General features: G+C 45.7%; 1 protein-coding gene across 1 annotated transcript; it reads left to right on the top strand.

Moving 5' to 3' along the window:
- The first annotated feature begins 530 nt into the window (after positions 1 to 530).
- Positions 531 to 19,144, top strand: map3k13 (mitogen-activated protein kinase kinase kinase 13). Its single transcript, XM_008287652.1, has 14 exons — positions 531 to 578; positions 11,192 to 11,901; positions 12,884 to 13,067; positions 13,209 to 13,400; positions 14,206 to 14,364; positions 14,483 to 14,641; positions 14,718 to 14,826; positions 15,024 to 15,133; positions 15,277 to 15,393; positions 15,846 to 15,989; positions 16,243 to 17,005; positions 17,095 to 17,165; positions 17,383 to 17,674; positions 18,901 to 19,144. The coding sequence occupies exons 2-14, from the start codon at positions 11,259 to 11,261 to the stop codon at positions 19,000 to 19,002; spliced, it is 3,045 nt and encodes a 1,014-aa protein (XP_008285874.1). The 5' UTR covers positions 531 to 578; positions 11,192 to 11,258; the 3' UTR covers positions 19,003 to 19,144.
- Positions 19,145 to 19,161: the final 17 nt, after the last annotated feature.

The raw sequence follows: 19,161 nt of genomic DNA, 5'->3' as shown, positions 1-19,161 counted from the left end.
GGCTTGAGGATAGAGATTGGACAATGCCGCTCAAAAATATCCCAACCCCCCTCGCTCTCCATGCATCATTACATTCCTGCTGCCCCTCCCCATCATCGTCTTCCCCAGAGGTTTGGGCCAGAAACAAGAGCACTATGGGGAGCATCTGTTCCCTGAGCTTTTCCTTTCACCCGCAGGCCTCCCTCCCTATCAGTCTTTTTTTGATATACCCCCTCTGGCCGCAGTCAGTCTCAATCTCTGCCATTACCGCTGACACGCTTATATATATATATGCTCTCCAGATAGACAGACACGCCATCAATACTTCCTTTGGTCTTTGCTGCAACCCCCTTTTCTCACCGGTCTGTCCATTATCTGGTGACTCATCTTTTGAGTCGATTTCTTTAATGTCACCTTGGAATTGGTGCAATGGCCGAAGCTTCACTTGTGCATTATGGCTGCGAAGTTGAACACGTCCCTCACACATATGAACCTCTTTTCCTTCTCCATTTTTGTGCAGGTGAGAAGCGAGACGGAGCCGAACCTGAACCCAGATCACCCGCTGTGGATCTTTGAGATGCTCAAAAACAAGCTGACAGGTCGGTGCCTTCACACGTGAAAACATGCACACATATGTTGAGTCACCAACATGCTGGCTAGTAGAATGTCTAGATGACACAGTGATACTTCAGCACATTGAGGGGAGAGTGTCAGAGACTGTAAATGACCTTTTAGGGGAGAGAAAGAACAATTCTTCTGACATTCTGGCTGTGACCTTTTGATTTTTCTCTGAGTGTCTGATAGCTTTTCAGTCCTGAAGCTAAAACTTTAATAAACTTCCTGAATATCAGCTGCTGTCACGTGAATTTATTCGAGATTTGAGTAGAAACAATGACTTCCTTTATTAATTATTGATTATTGTAGAATAGAATAAAAGAATAAAACTTTATTAATCTCTTCGGTACAAGACCTCAGGGAAATTTACTAACTCATTAATAGTTTATCCGTCTCTTATTTATTTTTATTGAATGTAATTCTGTTTATCTTGCTGCAAGTTGTGTTTTAGAGGTCTTTGCATAAGTTTTTAACTTCATATCTCTCCTGCACAAGCGAGATAGAAACATGTTTCTAAATATGTAGTGTCCTTTTAAAGGCATATGGAAATATAAAAACTGCAAATCTATGTTTAGTTTATTACCATATAAGATCTTTAAAGCTATTTTTTTGTGTGAATAATAATAATAACAGTCTAATAGTTTCAGCTCTACATTGTAGTAAACGCAGATTTGTTTCTGAAGTCCGTCAACCAGCAGCAGAATACTTATTGACTTACAGAGCATTTACACCTTGTGGTGAAACTGTAAGTTGATTGTAACGATTCGATGCCTCCTTTCACACGTCCTACAGGAACAGGTCTGACGTATGTGTGACTGCATGTGTTTGGAGTGTGTGTGTGTGTGTGTGTGTGTGCGCAGCGTGGATGTGACCTCAGTTAGCTCAAGATTTTGGGTAATGATTTAGAAAGACAGGGCAGGAAGGCCCCCAGCCCTGACCAGGTGTCTCCCCCATCTCTACACAGATTTTCAGATATCACTAGAACCAAGTGAGGTCACGTTGTGGTGTAAGCGCTCCGCCATAATCATAGTTCCCAGAAATAACCCTGCGTCTTATGTCAGTCCATGGTTTTACTGTTTCCTGGACTGTAACATTACCATCGTTATTAATAAAGCGTGGAAGAGAATGTACTTCCTTCGTCATCTGAGGAACCACAGCCTGCCTGAGGAACCGCTGTGCCATTTGCACAGAGCTACCATTGAGTCCATTTATTAGTGGCCATCTGGTTCAGCTCTGCCAGACAATGGGACAAGCGCAAAATTCAAATTGTGGTAAGGTCGGCAGAGCGCACTAATCGGACCGACCTGTCCTCCTTCCAGGCCCTGTACACATCCTGTGTCAGGAAACGAGCTGAGAGGATCGTAAGGGAGCACATACACACCGCAGACACACTGTTCAGGCTCCTTCCGTCTGGCAGGGACAAGAACTTTGACACATCGGAACAGCGTAAACAGTGATAAACACAATCCCGCAAGCCTCAGTTTGCTTTTCTACAGCGTTTATACATCATCATAGCATATTGTGCATCACAGTACCATGTGCAGTATATTTACTAGGCAGGTACACTTCGCCAGTAATGCTGATTTTGTAAACAAATCCCAAAGAAGGCACTAGAGTATGTTACTTAAGTTTATTTTTTGTCAGCTTTGACAAAGCTGTGATGTGCGTGGGGGGTTTGAATTGATGTGAAACGCCACAGCAGTGCACCAAACAGGCAGCATGCACCAGAAAACACCGACCACTGCTTTAATCAGGCAGAGTTTAGCTGATAAATGTAGGAGAGTTTGGGTCCGCTTTCTAGTCAGGTGCCATTCATAAAGGATTGATATATGCTATACTACAAGTCAACACAAGTATTATTTTAAAGGAAGGCAGAGGAGAAAACACCAGCATCCGTCTTCTGGTTATCTTTTATGTAATTACAGACACTAGTCCAACTTCTGAATGTTCCCTTATAGTGGTAACTGTTGTCTTTCCCATGATTAATATATTTTCCCTTCTTGACCCACCATGCCTTTTGAAAGCCCGTGAATGAAGAAGTCGTCGTTGCCTCATTTGACACTGGAGCTTTTGTGGCGCCACCACACGTGACCATAAAGATGTTTTGCAAGATGTTTGGCACAGTGTTTTAAGGACTGCAGAGACGAACGCTGCATCAAACGGGGTTTCGTCACAAATGAATAGCTCTCGTCCGCCGTTAATGCAGCCTGCAGTCATGTGTGATGCTGATACAATTGGCATGGAAAGCACTGATTACTGATTTGGTACAAAGGGATTTTCTCTTGTGCAGAAACAGTCTGTCCTACTTACAGAGACGCCACCGCAGCCTAACCTGCTGTTCCCAGCTGGTGCTGCTTTGAAATACATCCCCCTCCTCCTCCTCCTGCTCCATCTCTCCTCCTCTGCTTTCCTCTTCATCTCTCATCACTCCTCCTCCTCTGGGTCTGTGCAGAAAGCTCCACCCCTTCCAGCTTCCCCCTCCACCTCACCTCCCCCAACCTCCTCTGCTCTTTGAGCCGCGTCCTCCCTGCGTCAGACAGCTCCATTCATGAAAAGTGTGACGTGAGCAGGTCCTCAACGACCCGGTGACGATGCCGCCCACCCACTCACAGCCCAGGTGCTGCGGGAGTTAGAGGAATGTCTGTCATCCTCCAGCCTCTGTGTCCCTCGTTTTTGTCCCCCCGTTCTCTTTTTTTTCTCTCGCTGTTTTTTTTTTCTCGACCGTCAGTTCAGTCTCTCTCACCCGGCTTTTGTTTTTCTTTTTGTTTCATCCCTGCCTCAGAGCTGAGAAAGGACCATGAATCTGAGCTCTGCCTGCTGTGAGTAATCTGCTGATGCTGTGTCTTTGCCGTTCATCTGAGTGGAAGCAGTGTGATTTGGTGGTACTTCTCCCTTCCCCTCGCTTTGTGGGTATAATTTTTGTGTCTGGCGAATTGTGCAGTTCATCTTTCATTATCCGTCACATGTCTGGAAGGAGACATTCCCTTATGTGTTATGTTTGCATGTGGATCAGATGCCAGTGTTTGTTCGGCGGCAGTGGTGCAGGAGTGTGTCGAGCGGTCGTGCGTCGGTGCGTGCAGGAGCTATTTTGGGCTCAGCAGTGACGCTGCTGCTGCTTTTTGATGCAGTACGTCTCCGTGCCCTTTGAAGGACAGGTGGAGATGTAGGTAAACGTATGGGCCAGTAGAACCCGCCCACCGCCTCTTCGTTTTTGCAACTAAATGAAACAAACACACCCTCTGAGGCGTTGTGGTCAGAGATGACTTTTCTGGGACACGTGTTTCGCGTGTAGCCACGGGCAGTTCACTAAGTGCACATACACAAATCACATTGACTTTTTCTTCACCGCCGTCCCACAGTCTCTTATTAAACCTAAATTAACTCGACCTCTGTCACGTTTGATGTCCGTCTGCCCGCTTCACCATCTTTGACTTTTCTCCCCGTCCCTGCATCTTCATCCGTCTCTTTATTTACTTGGCAGCTGGAGAGCGCTGTGTGTGTGCCCACCTCTGTCCTCTGCTACTAAGCATGTTTATGTAACTACACAGGATGAGTAGCCAGCAGCCGGGCTTTAGAGGAGAGGCAAAGGAGGAGGGGTGGAGGAGGGGAGAGATCCATCCATCCATCCGTTCGTTTATAAAAACAAAAAAAAAATAGCTGCATATTCATGTCTGTGAGGGGTTTGCCATTTGAGTTTTCTCCAGAGTGTCTGACTTCACTTCCTGGGGTGGATTTACTATTTAGTTTTACATGCATATTGCATTTTTTAAGAGCAAGCAGGGATAGTATGAAGCCAGGAGCTAACAGTAGCACTAATGTGTATTGATTTCTTGGCTTTCTGCTATGGCAGAGACTGTCTTTAGGCAGAAGAAAGAACATGTAGTACAACACCCACTTGCTCCCATTAGATTCACATGCCCCACTTTTTTTTTTCCCTCTCTCTTCTTGCTCTGTGTAGCTTTGTGTATTTTCATATTGCAGCCATTAAAATGGTGTCAGTCACAGCCAGCCTCCTGCAATATGCGTGTTTGTCTGTTGTGTCACTTTTTGTGTGTCTGTCTCTCTCCTTGTTGTTGGCGGGCCAGGCAGGCCGTCCCTATTAAAAGAGCACAAGGAATTGTTGTGGCAGCAGCTGCTCTGGTGTGCAGCGTTGTGAGTGTGTGCGTTTGTCTCTGTGTGCTGCTGTCTCCTGGTCGTGCAGGGCAGACGGGCCCAGTTCACATGGAGCCGGCTCCTCTTGTGTCCTTTGTTGTCGCTCTGGGAGTCTTTCCCATTCGAGCGTGGTCGGTACAGTATCATGCCGCAAGCAGCCACAGTAGCAGCAAGAACGGCAGTTTCTCTCTCTCTCTCTGTTTTGTCTGTCTCTCATTCATTTTTTTTCTCAGCTCTCTCTGTTTCCCTGCAAGAACATTTTCCTCCATATCGTCCTCATTCACAGCCTTCCGCGTCCTTCTCCGTCTCCCTAATCTGCTTTCTCTCCTCTCTACTTTTCTCTGAGCCAGTCTCTCCCTCCACTGTCTCCTCGGCCCCACCGTCCCCCTCTGTCTGTTTGAATTCATCATCTATCCGGATGGATCTGGTTAGCAGTCATAAATAAAGCCTTATTGTGAAGCATCACTGGGAGCAAGAAGTCTGCCTGACTTTTAAAATAAAGGCAGATATTGAAGCCTTGTAGAGCTTTTCCCGAGGAGAGTCGCAGGTTTGAGGCTGTGTGTCCAGGTTGCTGGCTGCAGCCTCACTGAGAAGCCGGAGAACGAAGCTGGAGGGGAGACTGTGTGACGTTTCGATGGCGCACACTCTTTTCTTCAGTTATTTATTTTCTCCGATTCTGGCTGGTACCAGCTGAGGCTATTTGAGGCACAAGCGCTGTGTGTGTTTGGAGTGCTAATGATTCACAGGCGTGTTAATTCTGTATCTGACATTTTAGTGTATTCCTCCAGAACATGTTGCTCAAGTGGGATCTGGGAGGTGCGAACTTGTTAAACTCACTGACAAACCAGGCACTCTCATTTCAGTTTTGTTTTTACGCACTCTTTCATCCTCCGTCAGCTCTCTCAGGCGGTTTCATTCATCCACCTGACCGCCCTCCTCCTCCTCCGCCTCCTCCTCTCCCCTGACCAGACATATTACACATGATCCCACCTGGCACTTTCCCTGTGGCTTCAGCAGCAGCTTTGACCTTGTTCCTATTTGCCCAGCAACACCAGTCAAACCCCGAACAGGCAGGTAAGCAGGCGAGGATTATTGTTCTGTGCCCTGCTTTCCCCTCCAGCCATCAGCAGGTATTTAAGTCAGCCCAGGTGAGTCACCAGAGGGAATCAGAATATGAAGAAAGAAGGATTATAGGAAAATGTCAGCCATGTGACGGCAGATGCCTGAACGCTGTGCCAGAATTTGTTTATTTTCCCCCGCCGCCGCTGTCCCCACACCAGCAGATTATTACTTTCACCCACCTACAGCAGGCTGTCCAATCCCCTCTGGCAGGACTCATGGCCATGGGAGCGAGGGAAAGCTGATTTAGACATCGGCCCACATTCCGACAATCAAATCAGGACTGGGCGGCTCTGTTTGGCAGAGTCACATTTCTGAAGGGTTTGTCTGTGTGATGTTCACGTTGCCAAATGTCTTATAGTTTTGTCTGCTTCAGCAACAAGGAAGAAGTCTGTGTGCACACTTTCATTTCATAACATTGTTTACTCACACAACGAATACCAGGCCCTGAAAGTCCATAGTCTGTATCGACTTGGGAAACAAGTGCAGATATCAGAGTTCAGCTGTTCAACTATGACCCAGAATAACAGAGACGGTCACATGCTCAGCGGAGACTAGTGCTGCTCTCACCATCTGTTTTTCACGCTGTTTCCAGAGAGGATGTCAGGAGGGATGGAGACGGTCCGGTGCAGGTATTTAGCTTTCTTGGCTTAGCTCTCCTGGACGGGTGGACGGCTATCTGTGAAGTCGTTTGACTCTGGCTCATGGATGCCTTTGCCTTTCTAGAAAGTTTTTAAGGTGTCAGGCAGGTGTTCTGTCTCCAGTATGTCATTTTTTAGTTAATCTTTTACTGCTCTTCTTTTTTAGGTGAAGGATTCTTATTGTTAAAAAAAAAAAAGTGCAAACACAACACCCTATTTTGCATGGTTTTGTCAGTCCTCATTTTTAAAAACAGCGAGAGCCAACATTGCTGTTATTTAATCAAAAACTACTGCGTTTTCCCCGTGCGACTGGCTTAGCGGGTACCACAGAGGCCTTCAGGCTTTTTGGCCTCTCCGAACCGAGCGTCGGATGAGATTGAGTGTGACTGGTAGCAGAAGGTCAGGATGGATGCTGTGTTGACATGGTAACGTGTAAATGATGAGGTGGGATAGGGGCTAAATTAGTTCTTTGTTGGTGGCGCAGCTGTCACCTGGAGGGAGGTTCCCCCTGTGGGTCCCAGCAGGGCTTCTCTTAATGAGGAGCAGAGTGATGGAGTCACAGATGACACTGCTGCTGCTGCTGCTGCTGCTGCTGCTGATGATGATGATGATGATGTGCTTGTGAGTGTGAGCATGAACAAAACATGCATGTCTGTTTGGGTTAAAGGCGTCTCGGTCGGCGCATTAATATTTTGTCGGAAGGTCCAGCTGCTTATGCGAAGCTGCGCCGGATTGAAACACAATCTACAACAAGCATACTGGCTTTTGCTGAGTGATACAAAAAAAACTGCCTTCCCCAGTGGATTGCTGGGAGTAGTGGGATTATTGGATCTTGCCAGACACGCCCCGGGCATGTGTGTGTGTGTGTGCTGTGTGAGCATGTGTGTTCCCTGAACCTGATCCCCCCCTGCAATACCAGCTGCTGTGTACACACACGCTCACATATGGATTGGTACCATAACAATTGCAGAGAGGCCTTTATCTGCTAATACAACTCCACGCCTATAATTATATATCTATACACTAAAAATATACGTAGGATAATGCATTGTGTTATTGGCTGTTGACATTAGGTCGCCTTTAGAGAGGCAAGAAATGAGAGGAAGTATGTAGAGGATAAATGGAGGGGGAGGGCTGAATAGGGTCTGTGTTTGTACAAGCATGTCTCTAGAGCCCTGTAGAGGGATTAAAGGATCAGCCCCTGATAATTTCTCTCTTTTTCTCTCCCTCCCTTTTGTAGCTCTCTCTTTCTTCATTTCATTCATTCTGCTAAATGTGTGCATTGTGTCCCTCTCTAAGGCAATATCCACTTCTTTGTATTTATTTATTTATTTTAACATCACAGGGACAGTCAGTGTGTCCTTTTACCCAGTCACGATCCCTTTCGGAAAGTCCTGTAAATAAATGACAGTGTAAATGAAACCCTGGGCCCTTCTTGATCAGGCACAGACATTATTCATGGGATTCTATGCACATAGAGATCTTCCATTAGAGATTAATGGAAGGGAGCAAGTGGTCCGTTTCCTATTCTTGGTGTCAAATATAGATGCATAAACTCAATCCGGCTCCCGTCTGTTAGGAAAGAGATTTCTAAGAGGTTGAAAGGCGTCAGATTTTCTGTCAGGCTGCGCTTTGTGGTCATTATTCAGCTGAGATAATTGTGGCGTTTCAGTTGGGTTACGGAGGTGTGCGCGCTCGGGTCTTCATGTTCGTGCTTCTAACCAGCCGACCACATCCACCCACTGCGGCCCACGTCAGAAGCCCAGCTCTGAGAATCGTTTGTGAGGTGGAATTACAGTGTCGGCCTCTACTCACACAGCTCGTTTGTCTCTGCTGTGGAAGGGACGGATTTATTGGATACCTGAGAGAGCATTCTCTCCTTCCCCTGCACTCTCAGCAGCCTGCTTAGAGACAGGCCTGCATTATAGATGAGCTCCTGGCAGCCACCACACTCTCACAGCGCTCAGGTTACCCCCAGTAGATAACCACAGATACAGTATGCATTTGCACAAACATGCGAGCAGCATCCGTGTGGACCAGTGGCGTGCAACCATGAGCTTGTCTAGTTTGAGTCCCACCAGGATCCTTTATGACCACCACGCCTGTTTGCCCATCTTTGTTCCACAGTCAAGCACTAAAAAAGGCAAAATTCTAATAACAAATGTGTGACTAAAATGCATTTTGAGATCTGAAATCCAGACGGGGTGTTGTAGTTTTGTGGCATTTCAGCAGTAAACTTATCAGAGATCAGGGCTTGGTTGTACTTTGACCGATGCCAAGTGGAAGAGCTGTGTGTTCATGCCAGTGCTCTTCACAGAGGGCAACATAAACCAAGTGTGCTTTGACTGGACTACACAAATGTCCTCTCTCCTTCAGGAAACTTCCACGTAACACAGAGCCAGCTCACCGCTCTGCCTCGCTGTCTCCTCCCTCCTGGACTTTGATCCGCTGTGACTGTACACAAACTGTACAGCCTCTTACTGTGTCCCTCTCGCTGCTTTCTACTGCCCCCTCCAACTTGATTAGTTTTCTGAGGCTATGTCCTCTTGGGTTTAAAGTAGGGGGGAAAAAAAACTCAAGTGTCATTTCCACAGCAATTGATTCACTATGTGCTGTTTTTTTTTTGTTTTTTTGTTTTTCCTCTTTGCCAAGATTGGTAAACGAGCACAGTCAGGCTGTGGATAAATGGCCATCTGTTTGTCGAAAAACACAGTGTGTGATACACTTGCAACAAATTAAAGTCCCAGGGTGTAAGATTTGAACATTTTCGACTTTGGCAGCTCTAGCCGCTGTGTTGGAAAAGACACCGCGGCTTCAGCGCTGCACAGCAATGCCCCTCACACAAACACATCTGGCCCAGGGACACTGATGTGAAGGGCAGACAGACACGCATGCTGTGGACTCTGTCTATTATCTCTGAGATTACATAATTTTTCTACAAACAGAAACATGTGCTGCCAGAATGTATGATCTAAGATGTTGTAATCAAGCAAAGTACTGCACATGAGTGGCTGTAACCTGTTACTGTTACGTAGAGATAGCCGTGTCCTTGGTGTAATGAATAGAGTTTTTCCATCCATTGAATACAAATGGAGAAGGAATGTGTGGTGGAACAAATGGAGATCAACGTCATCCAAAAACATTTAAACATAAGACTGGAGATTGTCTGTAATTTTTATTTATCGCATGAAAAAAAATCTTTTAATGACTTATAGTGCTGTGTAACAGAAATTAGTTTTTGTCCCAAAAAAATTTAAAAAGACAAACAAATGCGCATAATTTATTTTAATATCATAAACCCAGTAACTATAGTTTATTTTGACTCAAACAAACAAAGCAACAGCATCCTACTGCCAGTTTTTAAGACATTAACAGACAAATGTGTCTTTAGTTTTGATCTTGTTAATGCACAAAATAATATTTGTTTGTCTGCTGTTCACATGATTTTTACCTGCCAAGGTTATCATACATAAAGTGAGACTTTTTACTGCATTACTGAAAACAATCCTTCAGTTTTCCTTGAGCAGGCAGGTTCATGTTATACCTTTAAATCAGTAAGCATGACAAAGTGATATGAGCTTCATCTTGTGATTTTCATCAGCAACTGTAGCTGGATGTCTTTGTTCACACTTACCAGAGTCACCTGATCACACCTGAGTCCGTTTAATTCGCAGGTGAAGACTGTAAGATGTGGTTTGGTAGCTTAGAAGACGCTAGTAGGTGGAACTGGTCACAATGCATTGTTCCTGTTCACATTCAGTACAGGTGAACAAGGTTACTGGCTCATGGAAAATGTGGATTTTTGCCTCAGGCCTTTGTGGACAGTGGTGACATGTAGGCTTTGGCAATATAACAGTATACACGATTATATAAATGTATTAGTGGGCCGCGGAAGCTTTCACTTTTATACCTCTGGATGTATTTCACAGATGATTTCTGCTGGTTATGTCTTGATTTTTATTGATTTTTATTTTCCTGAGTTGTCCAAACATAGTCGCTCTTGTCTTTTACGTCCGCACAGGAAATCTATCACAGCAAAGAATTACATGTATCTTGCTAGAGATAGTGATGTTGTCTTGTGTTGTCTTCTCACCATTAGACAGACAGTAAAGACTTTCTCCTGGTGTTTCTGTGATAGAAGAAAACGAGCATATTTGCGGCTGCCTGGTCCCGTGGTGGCTACGGCTGATGTTGTTGTTGTTTTAAACAGTGAGAATGGGCTGTGTGTGCCAGATGTCTTGCTCTCAGCAGTCCTAATACACAGCAAGACCTTTAATCCCTTCTATACCGTTACTGCCTCACAGAGATCATAGAAAAGCCTCGGCTGTGCGTGTGTGACTGCTTTAGTCCAACTGTTTCCCATAAGTTTCCTAGAATTGTATTATTCCTATTTATCCTGCAATGTCTTTCATTCAGCAATTGTTGCGGCTCACAGCTAAAAATAACCATTAATTTAAGCTCCCTCAAGCCCAGATCTATGAGAGGAAATTCAAGGATTGCATTTTTCTTTTTGGAAGTAATGAAAGTTCTATCGTGTCAAGAGTTTTTATGATGTTTCGTTAGAGGTGACGACAATCACATAAATGGATTTAACTCAGCTTTTTATTTTCATCTGCACATCACCCTTACTTTATAGTTTAACTGACCCTTCTCTCTTTCTTGTTCTCTACCTCCCCATTCTGCAGGTGATTCTCAGTATTCAGACCTACCAGTGTGTTAGGACTCGTCCCTCTCGTCATCACTGGGCAGCCCATGCACATGCACGACACCATGGGTAGCTCCCCCGAGGTGCTCTCGTGGACTTCCTGCCCTAGTCTGCTGGTGGGCAAGCTGAAGGAGGAGCTTAAACTCACTGTGGTTGGGGACGCCATGAAGAAATCGAACTCGCCCAACTCCCAACCCCAGCCTCCTCAGGCCCCTCTCTCTAGCTTACCTCCTCAGATCATCACGGACCTTGCCCCGCCGACACACCTGCCCGTTCCCCTGCAGACGCTGCAGACGCCCGGCCAGGACGAGGACTCTGTGTTGGGGGGCGTTAGCCCAGCAAACACGGCCTTGAGCGTGGACTCGACACGGAGCGAAGGCGGACACTTTGACAACAGCGTGCTGCAGCTGCAGGAACACGAGCACGAGGAAGCCGGGTCGCCGGCGTCCTGTGAGCATGGCGGGTGTGGCAGTGGCATGGAAGAGCAGACCGGAGAAGGAGACTGTCCCGTGGACCACAACGGAGAGGGGAGACCGAGCCACCCGCATCACCCTGATGACATCAAGCTGCACTTCCAAAGAGCAGGGCCGGGGTCGGGGGGCTTCTTAGAGGGGCTGTTTGGCTGTCTTCGGCCTGTCTGGAACATCATAGGGAAGACGTACTCAACCGAATACAAGCTACAGCAGCAAGGTGAGCTCTGGGTTTCATCTCTCTGCATGGTATTATGTTAACAAGCTGAATCCTCTGTTTACTGAAAGTGTCATTGTGCCTTTAAGACTTCTCAGAAACAAACTAAAGATCGCTTCCTGTTTCTCCTCATGTATTCGGAAGCTGTAATTGAATAGCCGTTCTTAGCTTCACCATATTGCTGTTGTGAGTGAAGCTGCACAGCTGTCAGTTTGAATTGAGGTCACGGTAAAGGTAGACTCACCTTGCTGCAGGGCTGCCTGTGCAGGATGGACACGCAGGCTGGAGGATATGAGCTGAGGTCAGACAGAACTGGGCTAGGTTGTTTGGTTGGTCAGCCTCGCAGTGGGTTTTAGAGGTTTAAGCAGCATAGCTTCTCCTCTGCACTGTTTCCAAAACCACATAACGAGGATGGAAGAGCAGATGACTCACTGCTTGAATATCTAAGACAGTTATAGCTTCTTGCACTTGGCTTTAGGTTTATTTTTTGCTCAGTATGGCTCAGTAACACAAATACTAGTGTTTACTTTGTGAGTTGTAGTTGTGTTACATATTTGTGCCTCTGAGAAATCCTGCACCTCTGAGTTACAATGTTAGAAAAAGAAAGAAAAGACTTGAAAGATTCAACATGTTGTTGTTTGTAGCCGTGTTTTTTTCCTTCAGGATACAGTTCCACTTTTGAAAAAAGTAGCTGAACATTTCAGTTTTTGTATGCCTTCAACAAACACGATATAACATGTAGATTAGTGAGATTTAAGTGTGCAGATTTTGTTACCAACCTTTATGTGATGCCTAACTGACCAGCTGAAGACTGAGGCTTTATATGAAGGTACTCATATTTAGCGAATGCACTTATAACTATACCCTCTGAAGAGAAAATGTGACATCACCAAAAACAGATAATCCTAATCCATGTCTTATTTAATTCACAGAGTAGCAGGATGTAGTTGTCATATTGATGAAATGCAATTTCCCTGATTTCCAGACATGTGGGAGGTTCCGTTTGAGGAGATTTCAGAGTTGCAGTGGCTGGGCAGCGGAGCACAGGGAGCTGTCTTCTTGGGAAAGTTCCGCTCCGAGGAGGTTGCCATTAAGAAAGTGCGAGAGCAGAAGGAGACGGACATTAAACACCTGCGAAAACTGAAGCATCCCAATATCATCAGCTTCAAGTGAGTCTACAACCTGCTGCCCTCGTGTGTTACCTGATGTTGGCTCGTTGTTGTCAGCTGTGGGAACTCTGACGGAGTTTGCATGGTTAACAGTCACTGAGTTGGTGTGTTGGTCTTTAAATGTGTTCTTATTTTTCCCAGGGGTGTGTGCACCCAGGCACCTTGCTACTGCATCATCATGGAGTACTGTGCCCAGGGCCAGCTGTATGAGGTGCTGAGGGCGGGGAGGAAAGTGACCCCCAGACTCCTGGTGGACTGGGCCTCGGGCATCGCCAGCGGCATGAACTACCTACACCTTCACAAGATCATCCACAGAGACCTCAAGTCTCCCAAGTGAGATTCCTCTTTAGCTAATATTGTGTGATGCAAACCTTTGTTGGCCCCTGAAAGACTAATGACGTAGGAGCATCATTTACAAGTGTGCCGAGAAAAATGCAGAGGTACAACAAAAAATGTAAAAATGCTGCTGCATGTATTTATTGGAAAGGAGTGTATGGTTTCCTGGTGTATTAAGTTATGCGGCAGCACATGCACGCTGTGGTCACGCTCTTAAAGCTGATCTGAAAAGCCCAGTGAAAGAGCTCAGCAGCTTTGTTCCAACATTCTCAGACCACAGCATCAACAACAGTTCATCCTTTCAGCTCTAGAGAGTGTGACGTTAACTCAGATGTCATTCTCAGAATTATTAAAACCTAGTTGTCTTTTAAAAGTAAGACAAAGTGTTCTGTCACTCCCGCTGTCCTGCCTCGTCCTCTGCACTCCGTAGCCCCGTTCCTCTAATCAATATCATCATGCTGCAGCAGTGCCAAACACTGTATTAGTCAGCAGAATGATAGCACGCTGAATGTGCTGGAAAGGTCACTCTCATTTGGCTAATGGGGTGATTCAGATGCAGAAATGTGCTTCTGTAACAGCGGAGTCTTTTAGGCTTAAAGATTGATTCCAAGTGCTACAAAAAAACTCATACCCCTTTAAAAACCAGTCGAATATGACAGAAGAAACTTCATCATCAGTCTGATTGGTCTGACCCAGCTCAGTTTACCCCATAATGTCGACACTGCCTGGCTTTGATATGGCTTTGTCTGCCTTTTTTTTGTCCTCTTAATCAAACTAATGTTTTTTTTCTTTTGTGTGTTAGTGTTTTGGTTACCCACAACGACACTGTGAAAATCTCCGACTTTGGAACGTCCAAAGAGCTCAGTGACAAAAGTACAAAGATGTCCTTTGCGGGAACGGTGGCATGGATGGCCCCAGAAGTGATAAGAAATGAGCCCGTGTCTGAAAAAGTGGACATCTGGTGAGTAGTAACATGCCACATATTTGGAAAAAACAAGCCAGTGTTCAGTCGTGAAATATCATAGAGGAGATTCACGTGATGCTGTTTTGGTGAGATGTGTCTATCTTTACTCGTGCAGGTCATTTGGAGTTGTTTTATGGGAACTGCTCACCGGAGAGATTCCCTACAAAGACGTGGACTCCTCTGCCATCATTTGGGGTGTTGGTAGCAACAGTCTTCACCTTCCTGTCCCCTCCACCTGCCCAGATGGGTTTAAAATCCTTATGAAGCAAACATGGTGAGTATTAACCGTAAGTGGAAAACAAACAACTGTTAAATTGTTTAGTTGCTACATTTATCCTTCCTGATTCCAGGCAAGGCAAGCCCAGGAATCGGCCGTCGTTTCGTCAGATTCTTCTACACCTCGACATCGCCTCTGCTGATGTTCTAGGAGCTCCTCAGGAGACCTACTTCAAGTCTCAGGTTTGGACTGAGCAATGTGAACAAATCCCCTTTACCTTCTATATGTAACAGGCTCCTATACACTGCGTTATGAAATTTGGTATACAGTGAAAAGAAGCTCCACAAAACCCTACATTTTTGTATTTATTTGCTCAAGATAATTGTTACCATACCATTGAGTGCAGTCAGCATTTTGACTGCGTCTATCCACATTACAGGCAGAATGGAGGGAGGAAGTAAAGAAGCATTTTGAGAAGATCAAAAGCGAAGGCACCTGCATCCACCGGCTGGACGAGGAGCTGATCAGACGCAGGAGGGATGAACTCAGGTGTGTTAGCAAAGAGAGCAGGAGAGCTCATCAAAGCCATAGTAAACATGTTGCCTGCTCATAGGAGACCGTGAGACTTGCTGCTGATTTGTAATTAAGTTGTTTGGAGTGAACATTTGGCTTCATTTCCTGTGTCGTCTCAGGCATGCGCTGGACATCAGGGAGCACTACGAGAGGAAACTGGAGAGAGCCAACAACCTCTACATGGAGCTCAGTGCCATCATGCTGCAGCTGGAGGTCCGAGAGAAGGAACTGATGAAGTACGTAGATCAACATTTTTATCTCAGAAGTCATTGTGATAAATGTTCTGCTTCTTGTGTCGTTGTCACTTTACCAGTATTTCCTCTTTCTCGAAGGCTTTTCCAGTAACAGATATGTTGGTGATGCTTCACAACAACAACTAAAAGAATGTTCGGCTATAGTTAGAACAACAAGAACAATAGGGTAGCCTGAAAAACATCAAATTAATTTTCAGACAGTCCTTTCACATTTTAACTTATACTTCTTAGACTCTTGTTTTTACTCAAGTAGGACTAAAATAAATAAAAATCAACGAGTTTCTAGATTTTTTTGCTAATTCTTTGACCAACTTCTTCAGCTTTGATCAACTCACTTCATCTCTATTTCCTCGAGGTTGGATTAATAAAACTGCAACTCTGTGTAAAAGTAAATGTGATCATATAACTACAAACTAATTCTTTGGTCTCTTTAGGAGAGAACAGGCAGTGGAGAAGAAATATCCCGGGACCTACAAGCGCCACCTGGTCCGACCCATTGTCAGGTCCAACGCTGTGGAGAAGCTCATCAAGAAGAAAGGAAGCATTTCGCATAAACCCGGGATGCCCCCCACTAAAAGGTCAGAACTTGAGCTAAGTGACCAGCTATCTGTTAAAGACAATCCATGTTTCAATTGTTATAAACCAATTAGCTTTTAGACTAATCGAGATGGGGTTCACAGGCAGTTGAGACATTTATGTAGTGACAGCTCTTAGTACAGTAAGATCGGTTCTTACATGCTCCGATAAGTTTCACTTGACGAAATACAGGGACGAAAGAATTAACTTAGATACGCTAAATTAATGCTGCCAAATGTAATTCGTTTCTTACAGGCCAGACTTGCTTCGCTCTGATGGCATCCCCAGCGTTGACCCTCTCCCCTCCCCCTCACCACTGTCTGCCAGCCCAAAGGTCTCCACGCCTCCTGGCAAAGCCCGCTACCGAAGCAAGCCTCGTCACCGCCGCGCCAACAGCAAAGGCAGCCACAGCGAGTTCTCCGCCGTGCTGAAGCCTGTCACTGGGGCACCGGAGGAAACCCAGTCTCTCCAGGAGCAGACATTCCACCATCACCACCATCACCACCACCACCTCCCACCCACCGAGGGGCCCTTCCTGCCCTTGAAAGGCCGCGAGGAGGCCGTTGTCAACTGTGCCAACAACCTGCGCTACTTTGGCCCCGCCGCCGCCCTCCGTAGTCCCCAGACTGACCACATGCAGCGCCGCGTTTCTGGCTCCAGCCCTGACCTCATTTCCACTGCTATGGATGCAGACACACGACAGCGGACTTCATCCACCAGCTCCAATCCTGTACCCGGTGCTGGTGCTGGTTCTTTATGTCCCTGCTGCCAGGCTCACCCCTTCCCCGGCTGCCTACACTGTCAGGAGACCCCTCCCGCATCAAACCACCCGGAGTTGCCGCATTACTCGCTGCTCAACACCCAAGAAAGCACCCAGTCTTCTTCAGGGGCACCCAACAAAGATACAACCTCGGATGGAGAGGCCACAAAGAAGGCTGAGCCACAGGAACAGGATGCGTCCCAACAAACACACACTCTGCCCACTGCACTGCCCCGCACTCTCAGGCCGCTCAGGAAGGTGAGCAACACCGGGAGTCGAATGTCAGTGAATGCGTGACGTGTGTTTGTGTTCAAGAAACTGATTAACAGCTGCAATTGCTTCTGCAGGGTGGTGATGAGTCATCTGAAGAGGAAGAGGGAGAGGTGGATAGTGAAGTGGAGTTTCCAAGGAGACAGAGGTAAAATGCAGTTGGTCATTCAGTTTGTAAGCTTGACATCAACTATGTTGCAACCCGGTTACATCATCTGGTGCAGCAAAAGGAAAATAATCTTCACTGCATCTTAACAATTATATTAAATATTGATAAGTTCCAAGTGTAGTGAACTAAGTGTGAACCAATCTCCAAGGTAACTGCTGAATGATATCAGATTTATTCTTTCCCTGCTCCCTCACAGACCTCATCGCTGTATGAGCAGCTTCCAGTCGTACTCCACCTTCAGCTCAGAGAACCTGTCAGTGTCTGACGGGGAGGAGGGAAACACCAGCGACCACTCGCACAGCGGACCCCTGGAGAGGATGAGCGCCAGCCAGGAGGAGCACCTGGATGAGCTGCTGTCGCACACACCAGACATCCCCATTGACATCTCCACCCAGTCGGACGGCCTCTCTGACAAGGAGTGTGCCGTCCGCAGGGTAAAGACACAGATCTCACTGGGAAAACTGTGCTCTGATGAACACAGCTACGAGGTCAGTGCTGTGGGTGTGTGTGTGTGTGTGTGTGTGAAGTTTTAGCTTTGCTTGCAGTGTGGCTCTAGTGATGGCAGTGTGTGTCTGACAGTTAGTCTGTCCACTACTTAATCCAGACAGATTTCATTGGAAAAAAAAATCAAAAGACCTTTGTGGTTCCAGTCCATGGATTCTACTGATTTTAACACTTTGAACTTCCAGCATTTTGTGAACATTTTGTTTTGCCCCTGCCACTCACTGTGAGCTCATTTTTCACTGCAATATAAAGCTCTGCCATCTGTGGAAACAGCACAACCAGGCTAGAAGTTAAACAATGTGTTTTGTGCAGTATATCAACATTATAATGCCATAAATCATTCTTTAAAAAGTTGTTTTTTTTTCTTTTAATTTGACAAAAATTGAACCAAAATTCAAAGTTCCCAAGGTGTTACCAATACTACCCAAAATCCTATCTGCTCTGTGTAAACACAGCCTGCAGTTCAGCTGAAAAGTCCCTGAGTTTTTGTCTTGTGAGCGTAAGTCGCCACTTCCTGGTTGCACCAAGGAGGCCACATTTTTTAAGTCCAGGTTTTAATGAAATATCATGATTTTGAGCTTGGATTTTGTTCAGGTTCCTGTCAGAGCAGTCAAGTAAAGTCATAAAGCTTCAAATCTGCCAGTTCTCTCTGTTTTTAGAGCTGCTGGCTCTGATAAATGGTGTTTGTTTTTTTTTAAAGACAACATTCCTTTCAAAGAGATCATTTTTAACCAATACGGGCTCATAAAAAAATATTTGCAAAACCTTCCCATCATCCTCAGCAGTACTTTGTGCTTAGTGTTGATTTGCAAATGCTAGCATGCTAACACACTGAACTATGTCATCCTGATACACACCAAAACAAACAGAATTATTCTGTCAATATGCAATTCATTAATACAGAAGAGATATTTCTCTGTCAGTACAGACAAACAGAACCTGCATGTGTGTGTAACCAGGTCAGTAAAAGCCTTTACTTTGATGATTAATAAATTCACCTAACAATCATATGGTTTGATAACAATTATAAATAAAGGGCAGAAAGACTACACACAGGGTTTGCATTGCCTTTAGGTTACACTCATATTAGTTTTTTATTTTATTTACTGTATCACACCTCCATCATGTAAAAACAGTATATAATAATAAAGCCATCCCTGAGCTTGGATCTTTGCTAATGCTTCTGTGCATCTTCTCATTTCTCTCGTAGAACCCGCTCCAGTTCGGCGACTCAGACTGTGACACGTCAGAAGCGGAGTGCTCCGACGCCACCATTAGAAACAACAAAGTCGGGGCTCCTTCCTCGTGGTGAAACTCGCCCCAGGGCTCGGCTCTGTTTTTGCCTGGAGCGCCATCATGTTCCACTCTGCGCCGCAGAAAATACAGCAATAAGAGGACACCATTGTAAACAAAGCTCCCTATAGCAAAAGCCCCATGTAATCTGTCCCAGAAACCCCCTCCTCCCTACCCC

This window comes from Stegastes partitus, unplaced genomic scaffold (genome assembly GCF_000690725.1).
Source record: "Stegastes partitus isolate 25-593 unplaced genomic scaffold, Stegastes_partitus-1.0.2 Scaffold511, whole genome shotgun sequence".
Lineage (NCBI taxonomy): Eukaryota > Metazoa > Chordata > Actinopteri > Pomacentridae > Stegastes > Stegastes partitus.
The sequence above is the reverse complement of the archived record's forward strand: the minus strand, read 5'-3'. Positions and strand labels throughout refer to the sequence as shown.